The sequence below is a fragment of the Mobula birostris genome, chromosome 9, assembly GCF_030028105.1.
Source record: "Mobula birostris isolate sMobBir1 chromosome 9, sMobBir1.hap1, whole genome shotgun sequence".
Lineage (NCBI taxonomy): Eukaryota > Metazoa > Chordata > Chondrichthyes > Myliobatiformes > Myliobatidae > Mobula > Mobula birostris.
In genome coordinates, this window is record NC_092378.1 from 19,210,245 (window position 1) to 19,232,741 (window position 22,497).

The 22,497-nt window shown below is 37.9% G+C and overlaps 2 protein-coding genes and 1 long non-coding RNA gene across 6 annotated transcripts in view; 2 read left to right on the forward strand and 1 right to left on the reverse strand.

The window, feature by feature from the left end:
- The window catches only part of LOC140202567 (ankyrin repeat domain-containing protein 26-like), a 121,744-nt gene extending 113,218 nt beyond the window's left edge, over positions 1–8,526 (forward strand). For 3 of the 4 annotated variants that reach the window (XM_072267567.1, XM_072267568.1, XM_072267569.1), the window contains 2 exons: positions 6,506–6,778; positions 8,373–8,526. In XM_072267567.1, coding sequence (XP_072123668.1) covers positions 6,506–6,778; positions 8,373–8,378 — 279 coding nt within the window. In that variant the 3' untranslated portion in view covers positions 8,379–8,526. The remainder of the gene's footprint in view (positions 1–6,505; positions 6,779–8,372) is intronic. The other variant, XM_072267570.1, reaches the window with a different exon arrangement.
- LOC140202568 (small nuclear ribonucleoprotein-associated protein B'-like) overlaps positions 1–22,497 on the reverse strand; it is a 33,142-nt gene that overhangs the window by 5,654 nt on the left and 4,991 nt on the right. The window contains exon 4 of the mRNA XM_072267576.1: positions 552–602. Coding sequence (XP_072123677.1) covers positions 552–602 — 51 coding nt within the window. The remainder of the gene's footprint in view (positions 1–551; positions 603–22,497) is intronic.
- LOC140202569 (uncharacterized) lies at positions 11,916–19,922 on the forward strand. The gene is made up of 5 exons (XR_011887124.1): positions 11,916–11,982; positions 15,475–15,721; positions 17,466–17,493; positions 17,706–17,751; positions 18,413–19,922. It is a non-coding gene; the product is annotated as an uncharacterized lncRNA (long non-coding RNA).

Below are 22,497 nucleotides of genomic sequence, written 5' to 3' on the forward strand. Positions count from 1 at the left end.
TTGGATGCTTAACGCTCCTTGGCAGACTGCAAACAGAGCTGGGCCAATAAAAAGACGAGAGATGTAAGCAGTGCAGCAGTGGGTGGGCCAGTGTTGGTGTTCAGGCTTCGCTCAACAGGCTTGGGCAAGCACAGATGCAGGTTCTAAGTAATTTTATAATAAGTATGTTTTCCTGTTAGTACATAACTAGTGCACTGAGAATGGGTCCAGAGGTAGTGGTATGTACTTTGTGTGAGCTGTAGGAAGTCTGGGAGACCACCTGCCTCCATGATAACCACATCTGCATGATGTGCACTGAGCTCCAGCATCATAGAGACACTGTTAAACAACTGGAGCTGCAGTTGGATGATCTTAGATTCTTAGCAGAAAATTAGGTAATAAATAGAAGCTACAGGGAGGTAGTTACCCCTAAGTTGCAGGAGGCAGGTACCTGGGTGAGTGACAGGAGAGGGAAATGGAATCAGCAGCCAATGCAGAGGTCCCCCGTGGCTGTTCCCATCAATAACAAATATACCACTTTGGATGCTGTTGGGGTGGGCAGCGGAACTTACCTGGAGAAAGCTGTAGCAACCAGGTCTCTGGCACGGAGTCTGTCTCTGTGGCTGAAAACAAGGGGGATGAAGAGAAATGCAGTAATCATAAGAGATTCCATAATTGGAGGAGCAGAAAGCAGATTCTGTAGACATTAAAGATGGTTTGTTGCCTCCCAGGTGCAAGGGTCAGTCAGGGATGTCTCTGATTGGGTTTACTGCATTCTAAAGGGAATGGTGAACAGCCAGAATCCATGTTACATATTGGTACCAATGACATAGATACGAAAAGGGAGGAAGTTTTAAAGAGAGAATAAAGGGACTTGGGCAGAAAGCCGAAAAGCATGACCTCCAGGGTAGTTACCTCTGAGTTGCAGCCTGTGCCACGTGCCAGTGAAGGTAAAAATAGGATAATCTGGTGATGAATTGGTGCAAGGACAGGGTCTCAAAATTCTGGATCCTTGTGTCTCTTCTGGGGAAGGTATGACCTGAACAAAAAACATGGGTTACCCCTGAACCCAACAGAGACCAATATCCTTGCAAACAGGTTTGCTAAAGCTGTTGGGAATGGTTTAAACTAATTTGGCTTTGGCAGCGGGATGGGAAACGGGGTGACAAAGCTGAGTAAGGGGCAGTTGGCATACAACTAGATACAGTGTGTAACGAGATTGTGAGGAAGGAAAGACAGATAATAGGGTAAAATTGCAGTTAGTGGGGTGAGTTGAAGTGTGCACAGGGGGCTAAAATCAAAAAGGGTGTGAATACAGGACTGAAGGTGTTATATTTGAACGCACTCAGTATACGGAATAAGGCTGGAGATCGGCAAGATCATTGTGAGCATCTGAGTTGTGGCTGAAACAAGATCATAATTGGGAGGATAACATTCAAGGATACACGTTGTATTGAAAGGACAAGGTGGGTAAGTAGGCAGAGAAGATGGGGTGGCTCTGTTGTTAAAAAATGAAATCAAATCCTTAGAAAGAGGTGACATAGGATCAAAAGAATGCTTGTGGGAAGAGTTAAGAAATAGCAAGGGTAAAAAGACCCTAATAGGAGTTATATACAGGCCTCCAAATAGTAGCCAAGATGTGGGCTACAAATTATGACAGGAGATAGAAAAGACATGTTAAAAGGGGTGTATTTCAATAGGCAGATAGGTCAGTGCTCGATTCCAAGAGAGGGGTTTGGTAAAATGCCCAGGAGATGGCTTTTTAGAGGTGCTTTTGGTTGAGCCCACTAGGAGAACAGCAATTTGGGATTGAATGTTATGTAATAACCCAGGTTTGATTAATGAGCTTAAGGTAAAAGAACCCTTGGGGGATAGTGACCATATTATGATAGACTTCACCCTGCAGTTTGAGAAGGAGAAGCTAAAGTTGGATTTATCAGTGGAGTAAAGGGAATTACAGAGGCATGAGAGGGAAGCTGGCCAAAGTTGATTGGAAGGGAGCACTAGCAGGGATGTTGGCAGAACAACAATGTGTGGTGTTTCTGGGGGAGATTAGGGTGGTGCAGGAAAGATACGTCCCAAAGATGAAGAAGTATTCTAAAGGGGCAGCAAAGGCAAGCATGGCTGACAAAGTCAAAGACAGCATAAAAGTGAAAGAGAGGGCATATAATATAGCAAAAATTAGTGGGAATGTAGAGGATTGGGAAGCTTTAAAAACCAATAGCAGGCAACTAAAGAAAGCCATAAGGAGAGAAAAGATGGAATGTGAAGGTAAGCGATGATACAAAAGTTTTTCTCTGAAATATAGAGAGAGGTGAGAGTGGGTATCAGACCACTGGAAAGACCATTAGACATAGGAGCAGAATTAAGCCATTTGGCCCATCAAGTCTTCTCCACCATTCAATCATATCTGATCATTTTTTTCCCTGATCAGCTCCACTCCTCTGCCTTCTCTCTGTAACCTTTGATGTCATGGCCAATCAAGAACCTATCAATCTCTGCCTTAAATACACCCAATGACCTGAGCTCCACAGCTGCCTGTGGTAACAAACTCCACAAATTCACCACCCTCTGACTAAAGAAATTTCTCCGCATCTCTGTTTTAAATGGACGCTCCTCTGTCCTGAGGCTGTGCCCTCTTGTCCTAGGCTCCCCCACCATGGGAAACATCTTTTCCACATCTAAAAAGGCTTTAATGAGATTTCCCCCCTCATCCTTTAAATTCCAGTGAGTACAGGCCCAGAGCCGTTTAACCTTCCTCATATGATAATCCCGGAATCATCCTTGTGAACCTCCTCTGAAAGCTGTCCAATGCCAGCACATCTTTTCTTAGATAGATGAGGAGCCCAAAGCTATTCACAGTACCTCAAGGTGAGGCCTCAGTGTCTTATAAGGCCTCAGCATCACATCCTTGCTCTTGTATTCTAGACCTCATGAAATGGATACCAGCATGGCATTTGCCTTCCTCACCACTAACTCAATCTGCAAGTTAACCTTTGGGCTGTTCTGCACAAGGACTCCCAAGTCCCTTTGCATCTCAAATTTTTGGATTTTCTCCCCATTTAGAAACTAGTCTGCACATTTATTTCTGCTACCAAAGTGCATGACCGTGCATTTTCCAACATTGTATTTCATTTGCCACTTTCTTGCCCATTCTCCTAATCTGTCTTGAGTCCTTCTGCAGCCTTCCTGTTTCCTCAATACTACCTGCCTCTCCACCAATCTTCATTTAATCTGCAAACTTGGCAACAAAGCCATCTAAATCATTGATTTACAGCATAAAAAGCAGTCTCAACATCAACCCCTGTAGAACACCACTCGTCAACTGGCAGCCAACCAAAAAAGGATCCTTTTATTCCCACTTGCTGCCTCCTACCAATAGGTCAATGTTCTAACCATGCTAGTAACTTTACTATAATACCATGGGCTCTTAACTTGGTAAGCAACCTCAAGTGTGGCACCTTGTTAAAGGCCTTCTGAAGATCCAAACATACAACATCAACTGAATCCCCTTTATCCATCCTTGTAATATCCTCAAAGAATTCCAACAGGTTCATTGGGCAAGATTTTCCCTTAAGGAAACCATGCTGACTTTGTCCTAACTTGTTCTATGTCACCAAGTACTCCATAACCTCATCCTTAACAATTGACGCCAGCATCTTCCAACCACTGAGATCAGGCTAACCAGTCTATAATTTCCTTTCTTCTGAATTCCTCCTTTCTTAAACAGTGGAGTGACATTTGCAATTTTTCAGTTCTCCGGAACTATGCCAGAGACCAATGATTCTTGAAAATGATACTGGAGAGGTAGTAATGAGAGACAAAGGACTTGTAGACGGGCTTAATAAATAACTGAGAAGAATACCAGAAATGTGAGACTTGTCAGGAGAGCAGAAGTGAGTGTAGTTGTGATTACTAAGGAGAAGGTGCTTGGGTAGCTGAAAGGTCTGAATGTAGATAAGTCACTTCGACCAGCTAGACTACACCCCAGGGTTTTGAAAGAGCTGGCTGAGGAGTTTGTGGTTTGTGGAGGCATCAGTAGTAATCTTTCCAGGATCACTAAATTCTGGAATGGTTCCTGAGGACAGGAAATTGCAAATGTCACTCTACTCTTTAAGAAGGGAGGGAGGCAGAAGAAAGATAAAATTATAGGCCATTTATCCTAACTTCAGTGGTTAGAAAGATGTTGGAGTTTATTATTAAGGAAGAAGTTTTGGTGTACTTGGAAGCATACAATAAAGTAGGCCAAGGCATGATTTTCTAAAGGGGAAATCTTTTCTGACAGATCTGTTGGAATTCCTTGAAGAAATAATCGGCATGATAGACAAAGGAGTTGGTGGATGTTTATGCAGATTTTCAGAAGGTCTTTGACGACGTGCTGTACGTGAGGCTGTTTTAACAAGTTAAAGCCATGGTATTACAGGAAAGGTACTAATATGGATAGAAGATTGGCTGATTGGCTGCAAAGAGTGGGAATAAAGCAGGCCTATTCTAGTTGCCTGACTGTGGCTAGTGGTGGCTACAAGGGTCAGTGTTGGGACCACTTCTTTACATGATAACTGTCAATGACTTGGATGAAGGAATTGATGGCTATGTGGTGAAGTTTACAGATGATACAAGGATAGATGGAAGGGCAAGCAGTGTTGAAGAAGAAGGGTGTTTGCAGAAAGACTTGGTGGATAGGGCAAAATAGCAACAGATAGAACATAGCATATGGAAGTGCATGATCATGCGCTTTGACACAAGCAGTAAAGGTATGGACTATTTTTTAAATGGGGAGAAAACTAAAAAATCAGAGGTGTGCAAATGGACTTGGGAGTTCCCACATAAGATTCCCAAAGGGTTAACTTGCAAGTTTAGTTGGTGGTAAGGAAGGGAAATGCAACGTTCACATTCATTTTAAGAGGACGAGAATACAAAAGTACGGATGTAATGCTGAGGCTTTATAAGGCATTGGTGAGACCGCACTTGGGAGTATTGTGAGCAGTTTTTGGCCCCTTATTGAAGAAATGATGTGCTGGCATTGGAGAGGGTCCACAGGAGGTTCATGAGAATGATCCAAACAAAGAAAGGGTTAACATATAAGGAGCATTTGATGGATCTGGGACTGTCTTGTTGTTTATAAAAATTAGGGAGGATCTCATTGAATATTGAAAGGCCTAGATAGAGTGGACGTGGAGAGGATGTTTCCTATATTTGGGGAGACTAAGAGCAGAGGTTACAGCCCAGAATTGATGGGCATCCATTTCGAACAGAGATAAGGAAAAAATTCTTTAGCCAAAGGATGGTGAATCTGTAGAATTCATTGCCAAAGACTGCTATGCAACTTAAGGCAGAGGTTGATGCGATCTTGATTAATCACAACATCAAAAGTTACGGAAAGAAGGCGTGAGAATGGGGCTCAGAGGGATAATAAATCAGCCGTGATGGAATAGGTCAAATGACCTTATTATTTTCCCATGCCCTTCTTATGTTTCCTCACTGGGAAGACCAGCACTTCATTGTCCACAATTCCTCCAGTGAGTCCCAGGCCAGGAGGAAGCAGTGCCATTTTTCACATGAAATTGAACATAAATATGAATCACTCCAAATTGTCCTTTTTACCAATAAAATCAAATGTGGATTGACAAAGCCCTACAAGCATGTAGTGCATTTTACTGTCAGAATAAAACAACAAGGTGAGGACATCAATACTGCTTTCAAAATCTTGCACATTCTGGTTCTAAAAGAAGTGGTTGTTTTTTAAACTGTTAATGGAAATGACAGGCCATCTATTTGACCCAACCATTAATTTCCCAGAGGAGCAAAGAGTTCTAATCTGTTTTCATGAACAAAACCACACTTGTTATTCTACATTGCTTCTGTATTTTTGCACGCATGGTAGTGATGTGTACTGCAACTTTTCTACTGCTATTGAATGATTTCTGTAATTTGGAAACCCAAAGTATAGATGTAACATCAATAATCTCTTGCCACTATTTTTAAGATTTTTGATTTTTAAATGTTTGATTAACCTGAAACTTTCTGTTCTTAGTGTTTTCTTCCCCACACACATTATTATCATTATTCATTTTTTCTAGTGTTGAAATATGCTCTCCAAACTTCTATTCTGCCTTTCTTTTTCATTCTACCATAATATCAATATTATTTTGTTGCAAGCGTACCTTTGAATTATTAACCATCCTTGTGGTTTGGTGTGCCTAGAAATTTAGATATTAAGATGCTTTTTCACATAAATGATGCCTGTTTCTATTCTCAGTGAGAAGGAAGATTACCCGGGGGAGGGGAGGGGTGTGGAGAAACAAGCTTTCCCTTTACAAAAATGTACGCTTGTTAAGTATTACCAAATAAAATCTCAATTTGTCAGTAAAATAGCTTACATTTCGAATCAATGTAAGAATACGAAAAAGAATCAGGATGCAATTTATATGGTAATAATCCAGAAATGTAAAGCAGTGTAGTTTATTACAATTACTAAAGCTGTTTTGAACTTTAATATTTTAATTTATCTGTCTGTTTTACTAAGATTCATGAATTGTCCCACCAACTTGAAGGAGCATCTGCAAAATGCAAGCATCTGGAATCAACAAATGAAGAACAAATCAAGGCAATGCATTTTCTACAAAAGAGTCATGATCATCTGGAGCAAAGGAAACAGCAGCTAGAGGAGGAAATATTGCACATGAAAACTCAGGCTGAAACTCAAAGCAGTTACTTGAAGAGCTACAAGAAGAAAATGAAGAAACAAGCTCGGAAGGAAGTAATACAGAAGATGGAAGAAGTTAATACATTTTTGAAAGTAAGATACCTTACAATTTAAGTTTGAACATAAATAACTCATGGGAAATGAACAGGTTCCTAGTATCTAAAGTTTAACTCGTCCAATTATTAAAAAAAATTATGGAAGTCTGCAATACATAATTATAATACAGCTGATTGGAAAATCTTTGTGACATATGAAAATTGAATTTTAGTGTCACTATAAACACTTAAATATATTTATAGACTGGAATTTGTAAATGCTGAGGCTAATAAGTTGGGCAGCAAACTCTAGTGAGCATAATTGCTTCTGCATGAATTGTTCCATGGTATGTACATCACAAATGCTTTTTCATTAAGGTGTATTGAACAATGTTCAGTTCTAGTCACCTCATTATAAGAAGGATATGGAAACTTTAGAGAGGGTGCAGAGTTGATTTACGGACTTGATTTAGAGAACAAATCTTATGAGGGTAAGTTGAGCAAACTAGGACTTTTGTTTTTGGAGTGAAGGAGTTTGAGAGGTAAATTGATGGAGGTGTACAGAATAATAAGAGGCATAGATCAAGTGAATAGCCAAGGGCAGAAATGGCTAATATGAATGGGAGTAGTTTTAAGGTAATTGGAGGAAAGTGTTGGGGGCGGGGAGTCAGAAGAAATGTTTTTACACAGAGAATGCCAGGGTGATGGTAGAAGTAGTACCATTGTTTAAAACCCCAGTTTGATCTTAGAGTAAGTTAAAAGGCCAAGACAGCATCATGGGCCAAAGGGCCTGTACTGTGTTCTATGCAATAAGTATTAATAGCGTTAAATTACTTTAGTACCAAGTATTAGCTTTTCCAGATATGGAATTTCATACCTTTGACATTTAATATCTTTGACTATTAACGTTGGAGACATTTTTATGACATCTTGCTTTACTTTTTCTTTCTCTTTTAAACGTCAAAGGCAGAAGTCTATGCCAAACATATCACCCTTAACTTTGAATTCAGTGTTGGTTACGTTAGTTTATTGAGCTCAGTAGCATGGAAAAATAATTGTCTTGTGTTTGACATTCCATGGACTCAAATTTGCCACCCACCTGCAATGGTGTCAGTCAAAATGCAATTTGTCAGATTAGTGCTGCTTTTCCGATATAAAACATTATGGAAAAGATGTTTCTTGATTTATGTGTCTTAAATTATTGTTTATTTTGCACGGTATTTAACTCAAAGGTCCAGTGAAAGAATAATTTCTAGATCTGAGAGTTAATACTATTCATGGTAAACATGAACACTGTTGAAGCTTAAACTATAAAAAGCATGAGTGCAATTCACAAACAATACCTCCTGTGCAAAACACATAGTAAAATAAGACAGAAGGACTGCAAAGCAATATTTGATGTCACTAGAGCTACCTAAATACAAACGTATATTTTTGCCACAAACAAGTGATCCACTGGTGTAAAGTAGCCTCAGAATCTAATTACTGATAACTTAAGTACTCAGTGTCTTATATTTTAATGTTAAATGACCAATCATTTCCAGAAACTTTGTTATGATGTAATATTTAATAGTTCACTCCTCTGTTAAGATCCATCGAGTCTCCAGTGAAACTTTGGAGGAAATTAAAGCTTCAAATGCCCTTTCATCTAGATATGAACTGGAACAGAGAAACACCGAGACCTAGAATGGGAGCTGAATAAGTTTAGAACTTCACAACAAGAGATTCTGAAACTTAAAGGACCTGCAGGGAAGGAAATTGAAAGAAACAAAGAGTTGCATTCACTACAATCTAAACCATGTGAATCCATTGCAGCACAGCTTAATGGGTAAGATTTTTGAAAGACTGTTTTCCATAGACCTCAATGGTTCATAGCATACACCAACAGAATCAACAAACTCATTCGTAAGGCTAAATGATGTTGTGGGGATGGAACTGGACTCTCTCACGGTGGTGTCGTCTGAAAAGAGGATGCTGTCTAAGTTGCATGCCATCTTGGACAATGTCTCCCATCCACTACAGAATATACTGGTTGGGTACAGGAGTACATTCACCCAGAGACTCATTCCACCGAGATGCAGCACAGAGCGTCATAGGAAGTCATTCCTGCCTGTGGCCATCAAACTTTACAACTCCTCCCTTGGAGGGTCAGACACCCTGAGCCAATAGGCTGGTCCTGGACTTATTTCATAATTCACTGGCATAATTTACATATTACTATTTAACTATTTATGGTTCTATTACTATTTATTATTTATGGTGCAGCTGTAACGAAAACCAATTTCCCCCGGGATCAATAAAGTATAACTATGACTAAAGATGAAGCCACACTCAGGTTGGAGGAACAACACCTTATATTCCGTCTGGGTAGCCTCCAACCTGATGGCATGAACATTAACTTCTCAAGTTTCCCTAATCCCCCAACTCCCCCTCATACCCCATCCATTATTTACTTATTTTTCTTTTTCACTCTCTCTCTCCCTCCTTTTTCTTCCTCTGTCCCTCTCACTATATCCCTTGCCCATCCTCTGGGCTTCCCCCCCCACTTTTCTTTCTCCCTAGGCCTCTCATATCCCTTTTGCCTATCACCTGTCCAGCTCTTGGCTCCATCCCTCCCCTCCTGTCTTCTCCTATCATTTCAGAACTCCCCCTCCCCCTCCCACCTTCAGATCTCTTACTAGCTCTTCTTTCAGTTAGTCCTGATGAAAGGTCTTGGCCCGAAACGTCGACTGTACCTCTTCCTAGAGATGCTGCCTGCCCTGCTGCATTCACCAGCAACTTTTATGTGTGTTGCTTGAATTAATTGGATAACTTTGATCATGATTATTAACAGCAGCTGCTATACAAAAAGCCTATGAAAGCTAAGCACTTATCAGCAAGATGATAAAAAGAAATGAAGTCAGAAAGAGGGGAAGTAGGCATTCTTTGATTTAAAAAAATATATATCCTGAGATGCTCTGCAGCAGTGTTTATGCAATTAACATATTCTGTAATTGCAAACTAGTAGAATAGACCTTCCTATGTTTCTTTTATTTGTGACTATAAATGAATTCTAGAACTTTAATGTTTACTGAAAGTGATTTCAGACTAAAAGCTGCCAGGTCATGAGTGAATTTTTACATTTTGGACTCTAAAGTCTTAAAAGTAGGTTGGATGACCTAGTTCAGCTGTATCTTCAATATTCCCCGCAGTGTTTAAGGAAGATCAGAATTAAAGTTTGAAACTCATTCGTATCCAACACGGAAAGAAAAACTAGTGCAGGCTGTTCTAAATGTCAACAAATTTTCTTATTTAACTTTAATTAAGTGCCTCAGCATAGCAATGATGAGGTATACTCACCATCCATGCATGCTCATTATTTCCGTGATTATTACAAATACAGCGGCTTCTGGTCAATTGGGACACATTGGGACAAGTACATTTTGGCCTCATTAAGTGGCTGTCCCAATTATCTAAAGATACATGGAAATAGTTAAAAAGGTATAAAAGAAGACAAACTACCATTTAACTGAGTAACAATTTAAACTTTATACTTTATTGTCGCCAAACAATTGATACTAGAACGTACAATCATCACAGCGATATTTGATTCTGTGCTTCCCGCTCCCTGGATTACAAATATTAAATATTAAAAATAGTAAATATTAAAATTTTAAATTATAAATCATAACTAGAAAATAGAAAAATGGAAAGTAAGGTAGTGCAAAAAAACCGAGAGGCAGGTCTGGATATGTATTGAAATGTAATACAGAACAAACTAGAACACTACCAATACTACTAGAGTACTATAAAACTGTATTAGTTTCTAATAGTTATCGATGGAGGAATTCATTCAGTGTACACTGCCATGTTCTTTGGATTGACTGAACTAAATCAAAAACACCCAGTCTAGAAATGGACTACCTTCATAAAATGCTTTTGGTGATTGCATTTTCCAAATTTTCATTTTTATTGTAACTTTCAAGATGAATCTTGATACCTTCAAATTCTTTGCAATTAATTTAATATTGATTAAAATCTCTGAATTTTCTAACTTGAAGTAGTGAAATCATTTCATTTTCATTCCTGGCCGATTCTAGCATCTCTAAACTGGAATACATGAAACTGCAGTGAGCAAAACAATTCTGAATTGTCCTACTACATATTTCTGTGACAAAAATCACTTCTTTTTGAATACAAACACACAACTGTTCACTCTTAGGCACAGTGTAGTGTCTTAATGGCCGTGCAGGTGCACGTGGATGACGCAAATTAGAAACAGTTTGGCAGCAATTTCTGGTACCAATTAAGTAGTGTCCCAAATAAACGAAGGAAATCCTGCTAATTTCTTGATTTGTTTTTGTTCTTTAAGAATTGTCCAAAATAAGTGGCTGCCCCAATTAGCCGGAATCCACTGTACTGACTTCTATCTAGCTGTCAATATGAGAGATTTTATATTTATTAATGAACAGCTTACGTCAAAGCCAACGTACACATGGAGCCTTTGAGTTAAGTAGCTTATTAGAAATGTATATATTAGTCACTGTTTCCTCTATTTTCTTTCTGCAGATCGAATGAAAGTTTGGCAGAAGCCACATTTGGGCTGGTTAAAGAAAGTTTTCATTCAAAATCGTTGACAGGTGATAGCAATGAAAATAAAAGTTTAACCACAACATGCACTCAGAATAGGAGCCATCTGCAAAGTAGATTGGGTAATGGCAGTGACTTGGAAATTTCCCACAAAGATATAGGAAGTAACTTAAATCCTTGAATGGAAAATCCATAAAAATTACTGGATATAGCCCTGTCCAACATAGGTAAAGCTCTCCCATTGAGCACATTCTACACAGAGCGCTACTGCAGGAAAGTAGCATTCATCATCGGGGGTCCCTACCACCCAGGTCATGCTTTCTTCTCACTGTTGCCATCAGGAAGAAGGTAAGTGAGCCTCAGGAGTCACACCACCAGGTTCAGCAACAGTTATTACCCCTCAACCACTAGAACAACTTCACTCAACCTCAAAATCACTAAACTATTCCCACAACTTAAGGAATAACTCTCAGGGACTCTTTGTGTCATGTTTTTGGTATTTATTGCTTATTTATTTATTTCCTATGTAACACCCTGGGAAAGGTTTATTACTTATTTTTTTCTTTTTTTGTATTTGCAGTTTGTTGTCTTTTGCAACTTGATTGCTTGTCCATCCTTTGAAATTGAAAGAAACAAAGAGTTGCATTCACAGCAATTTGAACCATGTGAATCCATTGCAGCACAGCTTCATGGGTAAGATTTTTGAAAGATTGTTTTCCCTAGACCTCAATGGTTCAAATAGGTAAATATTCAATACATGATGTTGAACTATCTTGAGCAAATTATTCAGGGATTAAAAACATGGATTATATGTTTTTTTGTTTTTAAACAGAAATCCAAGTAAAACTACGGTTTGTATAGCTAACTGGATAATGAAATCCCCCTCTGTGTTAATATGCACAATGCCCTATTATCTAGTATTCCAGTCTTTGCTAAATATCAAAAATATACTTGAGTACCCATGGTTACTAGTTGCTTATTGTGGTTTGATATACTGCTTCTGGTTTGATCACATAACATCCACAAATGGTATTGAAATAATTGGATAACTTTGATCATGATTATTAGCAGATGCTGCTATACAAAAGGGTTATGAAAATTAACAAGATGATAAAAGGAAACAAAGGTTTCAAATGTATATTTAATGCCAGAGAAATGTATACAATATACATCCTGAAATGCTTTTTCTTCACAACCATCCATGAAAACAGGAGTGCCCCCAAAGAATGAATGACAGTTAAATGTTAGAACCCCAAAGTCCCCCCCCAGCTACCCTCCCTCCTGCGTGTAAGCAGCAGCAAAGCAACGATCCCCCGTCCCCCGACCAGCAGAAAAAAAGCATTGGCACCCACCACCGAGCACTTAAGCCTGCAGCAAAGACACAGACTTGCAATACCCCAAAGACTGCTCGTTCACCCTCAAAGAGGGGAAGCAGGCATTCCTTGATTTTAAAAAAGTATCCTGAGATGTTCTGCAGCAGTGTTTATGCAATTAACATATTCTGTAATTGCAAACTGTAGTAGAATAGACCTTCCTATATTTCTTTTATTTGTGGCTATAAATGAATTCTAGAACTTTAATTGTTAACTGAAAGTGATTTCAGCTGAAAAGCTGCAAGGTCACAAGTGAAATTTTACACTTTGGGTTCTACACTCTCAACAGTGGGTTTGTGTAGTAGGTTGCGTTGGTCATTTTTTTTATTGTTAATAATTTTATTGCAAATAAGTCTTAATTCTTGACTAAGGTTTGAGAGTCAACGAATGATTTATTGTAAACATCTTTCATTTGAATATGGACTGAGTCAATGAATGCTTTTTATTACGTAAATAACTTTATTTTGTAATATTTCTGAATAAAGTATTTTTGAAAAAAAAAAGACCCAAACCAATTTGAATATCCAGGAAATGTAGTAATAAGGGTATAAGCATACCAAAATAACTTAAGCCTAATTTACTATCATAAAACAGAAAGCACAAATAAACCTCTAAATACTACATAGTAAGTTTCAAAGATTCCACGGCTTACAATTCTCAGCTGCCATTTGATTGTCGCCGTTGTCGGGGGAGCTCCAAATTCTGACTGGTGAAATAACCTTGTGTCCATCCTACACGATCCTCGGTCTAGGGGGAAGGCCCAAGAACTGAGCGATAGGTGCCTCAATAATGGCTGATTTATACTTCTGAATAGGCTCTACGCCGTAACCCACGTCATTGTAAGCATTTATGTTTGTGCGTTGGTGTGTCTGCGTCGCTCTGCAACTCACCGCCAAAACGCTAGTTGGCGGTGGGGTTTCTATGCCACAGCGTTGAGTTTCTTTGTGTATTTCAAACAATGGCAAATGAAACTGAGCGCATCATGTTGGACTTGGAGCTAATAAATGTTGAACAAGAGTTACTTTTATTGAAAATACTGCAAGGCAGAAAAGAGAGAAGACGTCGGAGGAGATGGTGTGTACTACCATTGAACGGATTGAGGCAGGAGGGTGAATTTTCTGTGCTTGTCCGGCCACTGAGAGATATGGACGAGGAAATGCGTTTCAAATATTTTTGGATGTCGGCAGGTAGATTTGACAACTTGTCGAGAAGAAGCAATGGGAAATGTGTAGAAGGAAATGCAATGCTACCAAGCGGACGAATCACAGTTGTTGCGGTATGTGTCGCCGCAACACATAGTTACATTTTTGGGGAGGTGCGTGTCAGGCTACGTTGTAGGGTACACGGCTGCGCCGTACCTATGGTGTAGATTCGATGCAGAAGTATAAATTGGTATCAAGTAGGGATTTAATCTGAAGCATTGAGAGACACGCAGAGACAGATTAATTCTTTGGTCTTTTGTTCTGATGCTACCAAGTGCCTGAAACTAAGAACAAATCCTGAGCCTATTAATAAACACTTAACAAATCTGAGGTGTAAGAATATAACTGCTATTAACAAACATTTAACTAATCTACAGTTATAAACGTGTACAGGCACCTTGCATGCTGCAAGTTTACAAAGAGCCGAAGTGTTTTTGGAATTGTTCTTGTGATATTTTTACTAAATTTAATACAGCACAGCACATTTGGATGACCTAGTTCAACTGTGTCTCCAATATTCCCTACAGTGTTTAAGGAAGATAAAATTAAAGTTTGAAATTCATTCCAAACTAACACAAGAAAAACTAGGGCAGTCTGTTCCAAGTAGTAACAAATTCCCTTGTTTAACTTTACAGCACAGAAATGAGGAAGTCTACTGACCATCCATACATGCTCATTATTTCCATAATGATTACAAATACAGTGGATTCTGGTTAATTGGGACACATTTTGGCCTAATTAAGTGGCTGTCCCAATTAGCCAAAGACGCATGGAAATTGTTAAAAAGTTATTTGAAAAAAGACAAACTATGAGTAACAATTTATGGATTTAAATGAAATACAAAATAGATTAGAACACTACCAATACTATAAAACTGTGTATTAGTTCCTTTTAGTTATCAGTGGCGGAATTCATCCAGTGTATGCTGCCATGTCCTTTTGATTGACTGTAAATGAACAAAAATCAGCAAAGACACCTAGTGCAGATAATGGACTGCCTACATGTAATGCTTTCGGAGATTGCATCTTCCAGACCTCCATTTCTATTGTAACGTTCAAGATGAATGTTCAAATTCCTCGTGGTTCCTAACTTGTTGAAGTCGTGACATTGTTTCATTTTCACTCCTGGCCATTTCTGGCATCCCAAGCCAGAAAGCATGAAACTGCAGTAAGTAAAGCAATTCTGAATTGCTTTATTCCAGGCAACAAAAATCACTACCTTTTGAACACAAACACACAACTGTTCACTCTAAGCAAGGTGTAGTAGTATTTAACAACCACTTAAGTGCATGTGAGTGGAGCTACTTAGAAATTGTTTGGCAACAATCTCCTGTCCCAATTAAGTGGAAGTGTCCCAAATAAACAAAGGGAATCCTGGCTAATTTCTCAATTCTTTAAGAATTATCCAGAACAAGTGGCTGCCCCATTAAATCAGAATCCACTGTACTGACTTTCAGCTATTAATATGAGACAAATTCAGAGATTTTAAACAATATTAAATCAATTATTGTACATGTTTGTCAAAGCCAACTTACACATGGAGCCTTTGAGTTAAGTAGTTTATTAGAAGTTTATAGACTAGTCACTGTTGTTTTTATTTTCTTTCTGCAGATCCAATGAAAGGTTAGCAGAAGGCACAACTGAGCTGCTTAAAGAACACTTTTGTTCGAAATCATTGATTGGTGATAGCTTTAGAATTGAAAGTTTAACCACATGGGCTCAGAATGGGAGCCATCTGCAAAGTAGATTGGGTAATGGCAGTGGCTTGAGAATTTCCCATAGAGATATAGGAAGTAACTTAAATCGAGAAGAGGATGAACTGCTTCCCAGCAGAAAAGTAGAGTCATACCTTTCTGAGGTCAGTAGTTACCAAAATATACTTCATATGATTCAATTTTTATTGCAATAGATTCTACATTTGTCACTAATGGTAACATTTATACCAGTAACTTGGTAAGAACTTTTCTCTGCAGTGTTAGATACCCTATTTTTTTCGTAGTTCAAAACAATAATAAACAATCTATTTACACAGCACAGACTTTCACATTACTAGTCAGAAGTAAAACCTGCTGCTGAATAGCCAATCACATTCAACAAATTCCAAGAAAAGAAATAAAATTTGTATAATATTTTAGTTAACTGAGTGTTGAGTGGTGTCACAACTGCAATCTCTCACTCAATGTCAGCAAGACCAAGGAGCTGATTATTGACTTCAGGAAGAGGAAGATGAGGACCATGAGCCAGCCCAGTAATATGTGTCCAAACACTGAACCATGCTGTACACCGCCTGTCTCTCAAGAGAGTAACTTATTTATTCTTGTTCTTTGTTTTCTACCTGCCAATCCATATCTGCTACAGTACATTCAACAAAATTCCATATGCTTTAATTTTATGTATTAATCCCTTATTAGTACTTTACACCTTCAAAGAGCTTTCAGTAAACACACAACTACCAGCAGACTCAAAAATCTCCTTTTCATAAATTTACCCTTTGTCTAGTGCTGTTATTGCTTTCAAATACTCTAGTAGACACCCATGATAGTCATTGTTGATCCTACGGTCAGACACATAAAGTAACGTTCCTCAGTTTCTCAATCAATCAATTAAACTCTCACCTTTAACTATCGGTCTTTTTGACAATGCATAGTGTGTCGAGAAATTAGCATGGACAATGGACTGTGCTTGACATTAGTGCTCATAGTAGCAATGTGTTGCTACTATAAATTGCCTTTAACTCCTCCAATGCAAATATTGTTACCAACATTATAAATGTGATGAGAATTGTTGAAATTTTCTGATAAGATTAAGCATTAGGCAGTACCACATCCATCACTGCATTTTAGTTGTACGTTTTTTTTTACATCTGATACAGACAGGCTACTTCCCTGCTGGACCACGTTACAGTGGCAGATGACACTAAGCCGTGTCATCATTATCATCATCAATAGAAAACTCATTAACCTGTATTATCAACGTCTTTCTGAAGAAGCATTCAATATAATTACATTTTGTATTTCAATACAGAACCACTGTCCTTTAGCAAATAGAACTCATTTGGGCTTAGTTTACAGCAGTTTCACGAGCTCTCCAGACAAGAGGATTCGGGTACCAAAGGGGTAGTATTCACTAAGAAAATTAAATTTGTTTATCGTCCCAAGCATCTCCTCTTTCATAGTGAATTACCAATAGCAACTCCGGAAGCAAGAAAATGGCGTTGTAAAAGAGAGGAGAATAAATTTAATGGAAAGGAAGTATTGGACCAAATTTTGAAAGTGCAAACTTCAGAATGCTTTTCAAATGTTCTTCAGACTAAACTGCCCACTTCATTACATTCTTCCCATGTGATGTGCTGAATAGTAGGACACTATCTCTCATAGGAACTGAAGGAACATTGTACTTCCTTGATTTAATGTTATAATAAAAATAGGTAAAAACTCAGTCCCACATAATTTTGCAGCCCATGACAAAGTGCTTGATCACATTCACAATGTGAATTAGCTCAAGACTTGATATTGGTGCATTTTTATTTTTTTCTCTGTCAAATCTCAATCCATTCTGTTGCATATCTTTCACAAATAATTTTCATTATTTTTGTTTTGTAGTTTTGTGAAAACTCCGCCAAGTTTGAAGGTGAGCAACCACAGCTGTGCCAGAAAGGAAAACAAGATCATCAGGAAGAAACTTAAAAATAACTTAACACATCTTAAGAAAGAAACATTACTGATTTTACTTCATTCCTTATAAACCCACAAGAATATTTTCACTTTTCGTTTTCTGTCTAATTCATTATTTTCAGTTTCCAAAAAGCAAAATAAATTGCATTCATCTATTTATTATTTCAGATGCGGGATGAATTGAGGAAAGGTATTAACAGAGAACTTGCTCAAGGTAATAAAAAGGAATGTAGAACATATGATATTTAATTACTGGACTAATTTTAAACACAACCTGCTGGTAATTCTAAGCTCTTAATATTGAATTAAAGTACTTGAATTAGTAGGTGTAACTATGGAAATTCTAGTTTCAGAAAAATGTTTTTGTTGCATAATTTATATCAAATATTATAAATTTTTGTAATTACTGTATAAAAGCAGCCTTTTAGCTCCATACTCCCTTTCTGCTCTCTCCCCATTTTTCCTTTACCATCAGGTAACCTGTTTATAAATGGTGTTTGGAAATAACCTTCATTGATTTGCCTTTCTTAATGCCTGTTTCTCCTTCTCTGATTGAACATGGAATTTCACAAACCAAACTGCGTATTTTCAAAATTACCAGACGAATAACCAAAATACTTTGCGTTCATGAAAGTGTGCGAGGGGCTATGGGCAGGATCAAAACTTTTAATTTTAAGGGTCAAGGTATAGAACAATGTTTTAGAATTCTTAAAGAATGGATGTAACAGAGCATGTAGAACAACACGTGCTAAAATGGAAAGGCGAGGCTACATGAAATGCATTCATACGACTTAATCAAAAGTTGCTTTGAGAATATAGGTGGCATATTTAGAAAGCAGTTTCGGTTAAACTAATGTCTAAAATCTGTGTTCCAGCCTATGCCGACTTGGATGATGTGTGTTCACATATGTCACCCATGGGATCTACTAGTTCCTCCCTGACAAAATCAAACCTAATTCAGGATCCTCTAACTACAAGCATAGCGCAGCACCGGAAAGTTTTAAAGGACAATCACCAGATTTGAATTGCACCATATATTTAATATTAAGATCCTGTATAAAGCAGGTCAGAATTACATATTGTATGTATTCATCCAATAAGTTTGTTATTAATATCAGTACATTAGTTAATTGATTAAAATATTAAATTTTATACTTCTGCAAATTTTTGCTCAGGAATATTTTTATGTAAACTACTCTACAGGACTTATTTTTATTGTTGCAGATAATGCAATGCCAATACTGACAGAACTGTTTCTTATAACTATTAACATTCATTATCTGAATAAAAAACATCCTATCAAAGTGCATCTTAATCACAAACTGTTCCAAAACTGAGTTTGTAAATAATACCTTGGTAAAATTGCCATATGCTTGGTGTTTATTCCATTGTCACACTGTATTTATTCTACACTAGTTTACCTTGTGAAATAGTGCCAAGATTTTAAGAACTTGCTTTCGTACATGGTGCAAAGGCATTGTACTGTACAAGTTTTCAAAGTAAATATGAATGTTTTGTTATACAAGCATTTATTTAGTGTAGGAAGTTTAATATTTTGAGCATGTATGATCACAATAATACTACAAACAAGCCAGTTATTTTTAAACCCATCTGCTTATAAGTTCGTCTTTAAATGCAGCCTCTAATCAGTCAAGTAAAATAAGTATCATCAAATGGACCTAAGAATTTTAATTAACATTTTCAATACTCATGTGATGGTTTGATTATTCCATTCAAAAAACCTCATTCCATTATTTCTGAACCTCATGCAATATATTTTGGTGGGAAAAAATTGCTCACAGAATTGGCTCAGTTATCAAAATTAAACAAGTTTAATAAAATTCACCGGTTCTTATATAAATGGATCCTATTGAAAAACACTTAATTCCATGTAAGTAGCATTTCCATTTTATTGACAGTTTTTAAATTCATTGTTTTTGTTTACATCCATCCACTGAGTCCAACATAGAGGCAGCATTATTGAGATGGTGCCATCTACTGGAATACCTGCGTCTAGTAAACTGGTGCTTTCAAAATGCCGCTGGCTGCAGTGGACCTATCTACCTCAGAAGTGATGACCCCCATTATAAAAGTGTTAATTTGTAAAAGTTGATCAAGCACAACCACCAGCAAGTGTGTCTCCCTTCTCTCCTTTAACCCATCCATACCAATATCACCCCTGGTATTTCCAATGTCCTGAAAATTGTGACACTGAATTGTGTAAATACCCAATACAACATCCTCCTTAACCTTTTGCAATAATGTTGAGATGAGGTTTATGTTAACAAAAAAAATCTTTAGAAGTGATTAAAACTATACTTATACTTTCATTGAGTGTTCATTTTGGTGGATTCACAAAGCAAATTAAATATATACAATTGGTACAATGTGAACTAGAGACTCAGTTTATTATTCACTCTTGTCTGAATAAATAAAATATTTATAAAATTCCCTGGGTATATTTAAAGTATAGAATCTTAATTTCATGAATATTTAAATATGATGCATTTCCTTTAAAATTATAAACAAATTCATGTCTTGTTGCTGCCACATTCTCAATTTTTCCATTACAAGTTTACTTTCTACCATTGGCAAATTAAAATGCCACATTTTCCTGCATTTGTTTATTTTCCCTTGTGCTTTCAAGGGAGAAAGACTGTCGTTTGGTTCTGTGTGCAGTTTAGAACTTTATTTGCTTTTCCACTTTTTTCAACTAAAGTGATTGACCACATTTTTCCATATTATTCCTTCTCTCATTTCACACCATTGGTCCACCTGTGTGACTTGAGTCTATATACACTCTCTATATACTTTCAAGTCACGCATCCAACTTTTTAGTATCGGCATTCTGTTTGTGTTACAAGTGATCCTCTTGTCAAAATCATTTGCTGAGACCTTTGTGTTTCTGCATGGATACAGCATTGATTCCTGCAGCAACACATTTAGGGAATGGGAGCACAGCTACATGGTTGTGGAACATGTAAACTTCACACAGCAGGTCAGCAATGAACTTGGGTCCTTGGCACTAACTGTGACATCCCTATGCCTTCAACAGAAACCTATGTCACCCACTCCAAACTTTGTGACTTGAATTCAGCTAATTGTATTGACCCATTTTCACACAACTTACACAGCAATCCATATTTTTTTATACAGTTCTGTTTTCTAACTTTATCTGCTCATATTCCTTCAGCAAAACCACATTTGCTCTGGTTTCTGCTTGATGGTTGGTTCTCTCCCCTGCCAAGCTCTAAACAGATATGCAAGTAACATAGCTTTTGGGATTCACAATCATTCATGGCTGCAGATAAGAGTATCTGTCCCTCTTCTGTGGCACCTCAAGGTCAGAAATTATTTCCTTCCACTTCTACTCCTGTAGATTCTAAGCTAGACAATGTAATTATGGGACCCACAAACTCTACCACAAATGGAGCAGAAGATATTTAATGGGACACAAAAGTGTAAAACTTCAGAGCTGATGCACTCTCATCATTCATACTGGGCACGTATGGAAGTCCAGTTCACGGACAAGCCCTTCAACCTAAATGACAGCTTTAATTTTACCTTCCTTTCTCGGTTTCTTAAAGTACAATCAGAAATGGGCTATTCAACCCACTAAAGAGTAGTGGAGTTTATGACCTATGTGAGCATCATAGCTCTTGTTGTCCTTACCTAGTAAACCACTTTCTTGTCCTGATACCTACAGGGTTTTGGGAGATTTTCTGATTGCTAAGTGAATAAGAGGATTTATCTCAAAAAAGATTTTCTCTGGACTATCAAATTTCCCACCACAAATTCAAAGTCGCAAAACAAATAGTTTCACCACCAGACTTAAGCTTACAAGGGCAAATTTGGTCCATTTTAGTCACAAATCTGCCAAAATATTACAGAGAAAATAATCATTAACAATTTACTGATTTCCTAAAGCAATTCACAACACTGCTAGTATTAAACTGCGGCTAATTTGAAATCAATTTGACTGACAGAATTTAAATCAAAGCAGCACACATCAGGAATCATTCATAAATATCAGATATTTGAAAGAGGAAAATGAAAAATCTGATAAAGTTCAACCTACAACTTTTAACTGCTTCTCTGTTCGTGGAAGCTCTCCCATCTGCTGGGTGTTTGAGAATTTTCAAAGTTAGCAGCAAATGAACAGTGAGAGTATCTCAAAAACAGTAAAGAAACAAAAGGCTTTGTGATCTCAGGATACATGGCTTGGGAGTTGGTGTAGGAGGGAGGGCAAAAGATTCTTGGATCATTGACTCCCAGGACAGGTAGGACTGGTACAGAAAGGACAGTTTGCACCTGAACTGGAGGGGAACTAATTCTAATGGGAAGGTTTGTTAATACTGCACGGTGGGGGTTAAACTAGAGTTTCAGGGGAATGAGAACCAGACTGCCAGAACAGTTAGTGGAGAGGTTGTGGAATGAAGACCTCAGACACAGTCAGGAATCAAAAGGTTGAGCGTGGTGCAACTAGTGTCCTGAGCTGCCTATCAATGCAACAAGCATCGTACAAACGGCAGATATTAGTGCTGCTGAAGATGAGATAGCTGGTTTACAAACAGAGGCAATGTGAAGTGAGGCTGTTGATGGGGCAAAACTGTAGTCAACAGGATGAGTTACAACATACAAGGCAGACAAAATCGAAAGGGGTGAATACAGGACTGAAGGTGTTGTATTTGAATGCATGCGGTATACAGAACAAGGTAGATGAACTTGCAACACAGTTGCAGATTGGCAGGGATGATGTTGTAGGCATCACTGAATCATGGCTGAAAGAAAATTACAGCTGGGAGCTTAATGTCCAAGAATATACAATGTTTCGAAAGGACAGGCAGGAAGGCAGAGGAGGAAGCGTTACTCTGTTGGTAAAAAGTGAAATCAAATCATTAGAAAGAGGTGACATAGGGTCGGAAGGTGTTGAATCCTTGTGGATAGAGCTAAGGGACTG